An 8482-nucleotide genomic window follows, 5' to 3' on the forward strand; every position below is an offset into this window, starting at 1 on the left:
TAGACTTCAGCTATACACGTCAGCTATAGACTTCAGCTATAGACTTCAGCTATAGACTTCAGCTATAGACGTCAGCTATAGACTTCGGCATGCCTCGAGAAAAAATTGTGGGAAAAAACCCTTTGACGAACAAAAAACGTCACAAAATGTCATTATAATATATGCACGAAATGTTCCAAACGATTTTGGGATTGGAAGCATGCAGACGCCTTAACCCTGCTTACTGCGGCTATGTCACCCTTCATACATCTCCCAAAACAACCAGACCTAACAGTATTAGAGCCATATGCTGGAGACAATCTCCAGACTGGCTAATGGACAGACGGGCTGTTACCGTTCCCTCTTCCAGCCTGGCCGGAGGGGTCAGGAGATGGTCAATCAATGGTCAGCCAAAGGTTAAGTCCAGGACTAGGTGGAGGTCAACCCTATCTGGTCCCAACATGGTAAAACCATCCTATCGGTCAGGTACACTGGTTGTAATGGAGCTAAATCCCAGCTGGATATTCAGAGGGCTTATGTCAGGTTGTGTCTGCTTTATCCCACAATCTCTGATAATCAGTGTAATTCACCTTGTGTTGCATCCAGATAATCAGTGTAATTCACCTTGTGTTGTATCATGATAATCAGTGTAATTCACCTTGTGTTGCATTCTGATAATCAGTGTAATTCACCTTGTGTTGCATTCTGATAATCAGTGTAATTCACCTTGTGTTGCATTCTGATAATCAGTGTAATTCACCTTGTGCTGCATCCTGATAATCAGTGTAATTCACCTTGTGTTGCATTCTGATAATCAGTGTAATTCACCTTGTGTTGTATCATGATAATCAGTGTAATTCACCTTGTGTTGTATCATGATAATCAGTGTAATTCACCTTGTGTTGTATCATGATAATCAGTGTAATTCACCTTGTGTTGTATCATGATAATCAGTGTAATTCACCTTGTGTTGTATCACGATAATCAGTGTAATTCACCTTGTGTTGTATCCATTCTTTTATTCAGCCTCCATCTGTTTATGTAGAATCAGACAACCAGGAGAGAAGGGTTGCAAAATGTCCCAGAAAACCCTGTTGGAGGATTCCCTGAATCAAGAGGAAATAAGCAGGAAATCTGGAATCCTCCAACCAAGAATTCTGGAAAACCAAAGAATTTACTGAAAGTTCCCAGAATTTTGCAACCCTACAGGAGAGTGAACAAGAGGGTCTAGCTTAGAGTGTTTTTGTGCAGTGTAAATATAATGGGAGTATTTTAGCTGCTCTCTCTCTCAAGCATTTTATTGATGAGGTATTCCACACAAAACACACTCAAATACGCCTACGACTTGTATGAGTTATTTTGTGTGTGCGTATTTGTGTTTACATGTGCTGTGATGTGCACATGTGTGTGTGGTATAGGAACGTTTGGCTAAAAACATGCAGTTACGTTAATAACACATCACTACTTGCCACTGTGTTCCATGTTTCCTGTTTTGAATCCTATAATTTTCCATCACCTCCAACAATCCAGTATTGGAAGCAGCCAAATCGATATTCATAAAGTGTCAGGGCCATAATTCACTTGTCAGTTGTGTTCCACGCAAAGCAAACACCACTGGGACCTCTAAAAGTAAGAACGAAAAAAGCAGCCGCTTAAATTTCCTGTTTAATGCCTGGGCATGTCTTATGAGAGCCAATTAAGCGGTTATTTTCAGCTCCATTACAACATGGCGCCTTGGGGTTCCGTTTTCCCCTCACCACACCATTTATGATGCTGCCTCAAACGGGCACATGTTCAGCTTGCCAGTTGGATGGTGGAGAGGGAGTTTGGAGTCTGCTGCAGTGTGTGTCCGTGAGAGAGAGAGAGAGAGAGAGAGAGAGAGAGAGAGAGAGAGAGAGAGAGAGAGAGAGAGAGAGAGAGAGAGAGAGAGAGAGAGAGAGAGAGAGAGAGAGAGAGAGTGTGATTGCTTTGCGCCCTTCCAAACACATCCATGTTCCCGTGTGCCTTCCTGTGTATGTGTGTGTGTGTGTGTGTGTGTGTGTGTGTGTGCCTGTGCATGTGTCTGCATGTGTGTGCCTGTGCATGTGTCTGTGCATGTGTGTGCTTGTGCCTGTGCCTGTGCATGTGCCTGTGCCTGTGCCTGTGCCTGTGCATGTGTGTGCATGTGCCTGTGCATGTGTGTGCATGTGCCTGTGCATGTGTGTGCATGTGCCTGTGCATGTGTGTGCATGTGCCTGTGCATGTGCGGAGGCCCAGTTTGTGTGTGAAACAGGAGAGAGTTAATGGCTTTTAAAGATCGGTGGAGTCAAATGAGCCCGTCAGTCAGCTGCACCCCCCTGGTGATCAGTCAGTGTCATTTGATTTCATTTTCTGGAGTAACGGGATCTCTGTGGATCCAAGACAAATCCCTGCAATTACAGCCAAGCTTCACATGATTTACTGCCCTCATTTATGTGTGTGTGAGAGAGAACCTGTGTGATGGCATAATTCGGTCTAGGTGAATAAATATCACAAGAATAAATCAAATTTTAAAAAAGAAGGATCACTGATGTGTCAACTTCATAAAAACTCAGAGAAAGTCTACTGTCTCTTGGAGGTTTCTAATGGGCAGGTCATGTGAAAATATATAAACTGTATATACAGAGCATTCAGAAAGTATTCAGACCCCTTGACTTTTTCCACAATTTGTTACTTTCAGCCTTATTCTGAAATGGATAAATAAATAAATAAAAATCTATCAACACATTATACCCCATAAAGACAAAGCAAAAACATATTTTAATACATTTTTGCAAATTTATAAACTTGTTTTCATTTCAGAATAAGGCTGTAACGTAACAAAATGTGGAAAAGTCAAGGGGTCTGAATACTTTCTGAATGCACTGTATATATTGCGGTGGTACAGTGCTTGCAAAATGTGAGTGCAAACACAAACACACACAATCACCTGCATAATAGCTTTGCCCTGGACAGTGTAGAGCATGGGCTCAGGGAAGGGTGTTGTGTAGATAAGACTCTGCTTAGCATTTCAATAGAGTGTTCTGATTTCCATGCGGTTGGCCTTTGGTCTCGCTGCTGCTGCTGCATGGGAAGTCTGTACATGTCTGAGTGGTACAGCCCCAACCCATTTGCAGACTCATCATATCTGGCACTCTGCAGTGTCTGTCTGTCTGTCTGTCTGTCTGTCTGTCTGTCTGTCTGTCTGTCTGTCTGTCTGTCTGTCTGTCTGTCTGTCCCTCTGTCTGGCTGTCTGTCCCTCTGTCTGTCTGTCTGTCTGTCTGTCTGTCTGTCTGTCTGTCTGTCTGTCTGTCTGTCTGTCTGGCTGGCTGGCTGGCTGGCTGGCTGGCTGGCTGGCTGGCTGGCTGTCTGTCCCTCTGTCAGCCTGTCTGTCTGTCTGTCTGTCTGACTGTCCCTCTGACAGCTTGTCTGTCTGACTGGCTAGTAATCCCCCCCCCTCCCCCCCACAGCTGTGGCACCAGGTGGCCACACAAACCCAAACTCCCACAGTCAGACAGAGCTAGAGAGGGAGAGAGCTAGAGGGATAGAGAGCTAGAGGGATAGAGAGCTAGAGGTTTGAGAGCTAGAAGGATGAGAGCTAGAGGGATAGAGAGCTATAGGGAGAGAGAGCTAGAGGGAGAGAGAGCTAGAGGGAGAGAGAGCTAGAGGGAGAGAGAGCTAGAGGGAGAGAGAGCTAGAGGGAGAGAGAGCTAGAGAGCTAGAGGGATAGAGAGATAGAGAGATAGAGAGATAGAGAGCTAGAGGGAGAGAGAGCTAGAGGGAGAGAGAGCTAGAGAGAGAGAGCTAAAGAGGGAGAGAGCTAGAGAGGGAGAGAGGGAGAGAGGGAGAGAGCTAAAGAGGGAGAGAGCTAAAGAGGGAGAGAGCTAGAGAGGGAGAGAGGGAGAGAGCTAAACAGGGAGAGAGCTAAAGAGGGAGAGAGCAAGAGAGGGAGAGAGCTAGAGAGGGAGAGGGAGAGAGGGAGAGAGCTAAAGAGGGAAAGAGCTAAAGAGGGAGAGAGCTAGAGAGGGAGAGAGCTGGAGAGAGGGAGAGAGCTAAAGAGGGAGAGAGCTGGAGAGAGCTAGAGAGCGAGAGAGCTAAAGAGGGAGAGAGCTAGAGAGGGAGAGAGCTAGAGGGATAGAGAGCTAGAGGGATAGAGAGCTAGAGGTTTGAGAGCTAGAAGGATGAGAGCTAGAGGGATAGAGAGCTATAGGGAGAGAGAGCTAGAGGGAGAGAGAGCTAGAGGGAGAGAGAGCTAGAGGGAGAGAGAGCTAGAGAGCTAGAGGGATAGAGAGATAGAGAGATAGAGAGATAGAGAGCTAGAGGGAGAGAGCTAGAAGGAGAGAGTGGTGTAGGGAAAGACAGGGTGATCAGGTTACATCTCCAGTGTTCAGCTGTTAAGGGGCCTAGTCCCTGATGCGTTGTCCCTTAAAATATAACCCTAGATTAACACAATATCTGTCCACACCACCAAGAGATCACCACAAGTCATAACACATTGAGACCCGCTATAACTCTAGCAGGGGCCAGGGCTAGGGGCCCACCCAGGGGGCCCCTAGCCCTATACACACTGAATAAGGACCTGCTCTACACTGCCACTGTCACTTGTTGTCACACTCAAAGGAGCACTTCAGACCATCCACATTGTGTGTGTGTGTGTATGTGTGTGTGTGTGTGTGTGTGTGTGTGTGTGTGTGTGTGTGTGTGTGTGTGTGTGTGTGTGTGTGTGTGTGTGTGTGTGTGTGTGTGTGTGTGTGTGTGTGTGTGTGTGTGTGTGTGTGTGTGTGTGTGTGTGTGTGTGTGTGTGTGTGTGTGTGTGTGTGTGTGTGTGTGTGTGTGTGTGTGTGTGTGTGTGTGTGTGTGTGTGTGTGTGTGTGTGTGTGTGTGTCTGAGAGTCGCTGTCTCCAATAAAGTCCATCCATCAGAGTGTCAGGATGCAGTCAGTCCAGACACTGGCTCAAACCTGACCCCTTCAAACCATTAATCCCACACACACCCTCCGTACTGTTCATCTCAGACCAGAGTGCATGTGAAGGAACATGAGGCGTCTGAACCTTAGCCATCGTCATACACCAGAGGGTGCATCCATTTCAGCGGAACTCGATTCAATACCATATCAGCTACGACCCAAAACCCCCCTCACCCCTCTCCTCTCTCCTCTCTCCTCCACCTCCTAACTCAACATGATGGATTACTGGCTCTGGCGGTCCCTCTGGGCTCCACAGAGAGAAGGGAGCGAGGGTAAGTCACTGCTGAGACATATTCATTGTTATGGGGGGATAGAAGGAAGGGAGCGGTGGTGGGTTAAGGAATTACAATTTGACAGAGATCCTGGGTTGGATAGAGAGGGTGAAGGTTCTTCAGGGGTCAGTGGACCCAATCCCGGCTGGACAGAGTGCCGGGCAGCCTCTGAATGGGACTGCCTCCTGGGACCTGATTCAGGGTCAACTTTATCCATTAATATTATTATCACTCTCTTGTCTGGCCTTCCACTGAAGACAGAAAATGGAGTGGTATCTGAGGTATTTATCTAAACCCCTGTATAAAACACCTGTGCTGCAAATGACTACTGACAAGCTGTGAATAAGACTGGGAATATAAGACCACTTCACCTGTCAGATGGACTGGGTTGGTAGTAGATACAATGTTCTTTAAGGATTCATTCAGTTTGATAAATGCAAACATGGAATTTAATTTGTACAGCTATAATCCTAAAGACAACCTACAACAAGTCAGGTCCCACGCGTTCAGGCACTTTACACACACACACACACACACACACACACACACACACACACACACACACACACACGTGTGCAAAAGAAAGCTGAGACTTTCAACCTGTCTGTGTTTTAAAGCTGATCAATAGTGCGTCTAAAGACTCATTTAAATTATTTACGGCTCTGCATCTCAAATTGGCTGATCAAATGAGAAGGAGAGACAGAGAGAAACCAGACAGAGAGAAACCAGACAGAGAGAAACCAGACAGAGAAAACCAGACAGAGAGAAACCAGACAGAGAGAAACCAGACAGAGAGAGAGAGAAAGTGAAGGTGATACAGATAAGCATGTAGAAAAGAATAAGGTCGATTCCCGCTAATTATCAAAATCCAGAAAAGAGCTGTTAAAATTCTACAAAGACCTAAAAATAAGCGATTCTCAAACCTTCCATAACAAAGCCCTCACTTACAGAAAGAACCTGGAAAAAAGTCCTTTCAGCCAGCTGTTCACAAACAAAAACAGACCCCACAGAGCCCCAGGACAGCAGCACAATTAGACCCAACCAAATCATGAGAAAACAAAAATATAATTATTTGACACATTGGAAAGAATCAACAACAAACAAAACTGAGCAAACTAGACTGTGATTTGTCCCTAAACAGAGAGTACACAGTGGCAGAATACCTGACCACTGTGACTGACCCAAAATGAAGGAAAGCTTTGACTATGCACAGTGAGCGAGCCTTGCTATTGAGAGAGGCTGCCATCACCAGACCTGGCTCTCTAGAGAAGACAGGCTATGTGCACACTGCCCACAAAATGAGGTGGAAACTGAGCTGCACTTCCTAACATCCTGCCAAATGTATGACCATATTAGAGACACATATTTCCCACTGATTACACAGATCCACAAAGAATTTGAAATAACAAAATCCTATCTTGATAAACTCCCATGTCTATTAGGTGAAATACCACAGTGAGCCAACATAGCAGCAAGATTTGTGACCTGACAAATTGTATTTGCCACATGCGCCGAATACAACATTACCTTACTGTGAAATGCTTACTTACAAGCTCTTAACCAACAATGCAGTTAAACATTTTTTTCATAAGAATAAGAAATAAAAGTAACAAGTAATTAAGGAGCAGCAGTAAAATAACAATGGCGAGACTTTATACAGAGGGGTACTGGTACAGAGTCAATGTGCGGGGACACCGGTTAGTTGAGGTAATATGTACATGTAGGTAGAATTATTAAAGTGGCTATGCATAGATGATAGCAACAGAGAGTAGCAGCTGAGTAGAAGACGGGGGCAATGTAAATAGTCTGGGTCGCCATTTGATGAGATGTTCAGGAGTCTTATGGCTTGGGGGTAGAGGCTGTTTAGAAGCCTCTTGGACCTAGACTTGGCACTCCGGTACCGCTTGCCATGCGGTAGCAGAGAGAACAGTCTATGACTAGGTGGCTGGAGTCCTTGAAAATGTTTAGTGCCTTCCTCTGGCACCGCCTGGTATAGAGATCCTGGATGGCAGGAATCTTGGCCCCAGTGATGTACTGGGCCGCACGCACTACACTCTGTAGTGCCTTGCGGTCGGAGGCCGAGAAGTTGCCATACTAGGCAGTCATGCAACCATGCTCTCGATGGTGCAGCGTTAGAATCTTTTGAGGATCTGAGGACCCATACCCAATCTTTTCTCCTTATGGGGAACACGTTTTGTCGTGCCCTCTTCATGACTGTCTTGGTGTGCTTGGACCATGTTAGTTTGTTAGTGATGTGGACACCAAGGAACGTGGAGCTCTCAACCTGCTCCACTACAGCCCCGTCAATGAAAATGGGGACGTGCTCAGTCCTCTTTTTCCTGTAGTCCACAATTATCTAATTTGTCTTGGTCACGTTGAGGGAGAGGTTGTTGTCCTGGCACCACATGGCCAGGTCTCTGATCTCCTCCCTATAGGCTGTCTCATTGTTGTCGGTGATGACTGTTGTGTCATCGGCAATCTTGATGGTGTTGGAGTTGTGCCTTGCACATCCGACGAGCGTCAGAGCCGGTGTAGTACAATTCGATCTTAGTCCTGTATTGACGCTTTGCCTGTTTGATGGTTCGTTGGAGGGCATAGCGGGATTTCTTATAAGCTTCTGGGTTAGAGTCCCGCTCCTTGAAAGCGGCAGCTCTAGCCTTTAGCTCAGTGCGGATGTTGCCTATAATCCATAGGTTCTGGAATGTACTACGGTCACTGTGAGGACGACGTCATCGATGCACTTATTGATGTACTCCTCAATGCCATTGGAGGAATCCCAGAACATATTCCAGTCTGTGCTGCAAAACAGTCCTGTTGTAACGGTTTTCTTCTGTGGATGAAGGATCGCCCAACGCTCTAACCACTAGGCTACCTGCCGCCTCCTCAGGAGAGCAAAACTCCGTTGTTCTATCCTGCTGGTAAAGTGTGGAAGGAAGTGGGGGTTTATTCAATCGTATACGAATTCTCAGAAGGCAGACCGCCCTCTGGACCCTTTTTCTCCACCTTCTCTTCACGCAAATGACAGGGATCTGGGCCTGTTCCCGAGACAGCAGTACATCATTCACGTCGGGCTCTTCAGACTCCTTAAAGAAAAAAATAATTCTGCCAGTCCGTGGTGAGTAATCACAGTCCTGATGTCCAGAAGTTATTTTCAGTCATAAGAGACCGTAGCAGCAACATTATGCACATTAAGTAAATAAGTTAAAAAGTAAGTTACAAACAACGCAAAGAAACTAACGAAAAAAAACAATTGGACAGAGAGACAGAG

At 45.9% G+C, this 8482-nt stretch overlaps 2 protein-coding genes across 2 annotated transcripts in view; one reads left to right on the top strand and one right to left on the bottom strand.

Annotated features, from left to right (window-relative positions):
* Positions 1-8482, bottom strand: part of LOC139382322 (roundabout homolog 2-like) — a 366464-nt gene that overhangs the window by 319430 nt on the left and 38552 nt on the right. The window lies entirely within an intron of this gene.
* LOC139382209 (RNA-binding protein 25-like) overlaps positions 441-8482 on the top strand; it is a 14797-nt gene continuing 6755 nt past the window's right edge. The window contains exon 1 of the mRNA XM_071126090.1: positions 441-465. Coding sequence (XP_070982191.1) covers positions 441-465 — 25 coding nt within the window. The remainder of the gene's footprint in view (positions 466-8482) is intronic.

The sequence above is a fragment of the Oncorhynchus clarkii genome, chromosome 24, assembly GCF_045791955.1.
Source record: "Oncorhynchus clarkii lewisi isolate Uvic-CL-2024 chromosome 24, UVic_Ocla_1.0, whole genome shotgun sequence".
Lineage (NCBI taxonomy): Eukaryota > Metazoa > Chordata > Actinopteri > Salmoniformes > Salmonidae > Oncorhynchus > Oncorhynchus clarkii.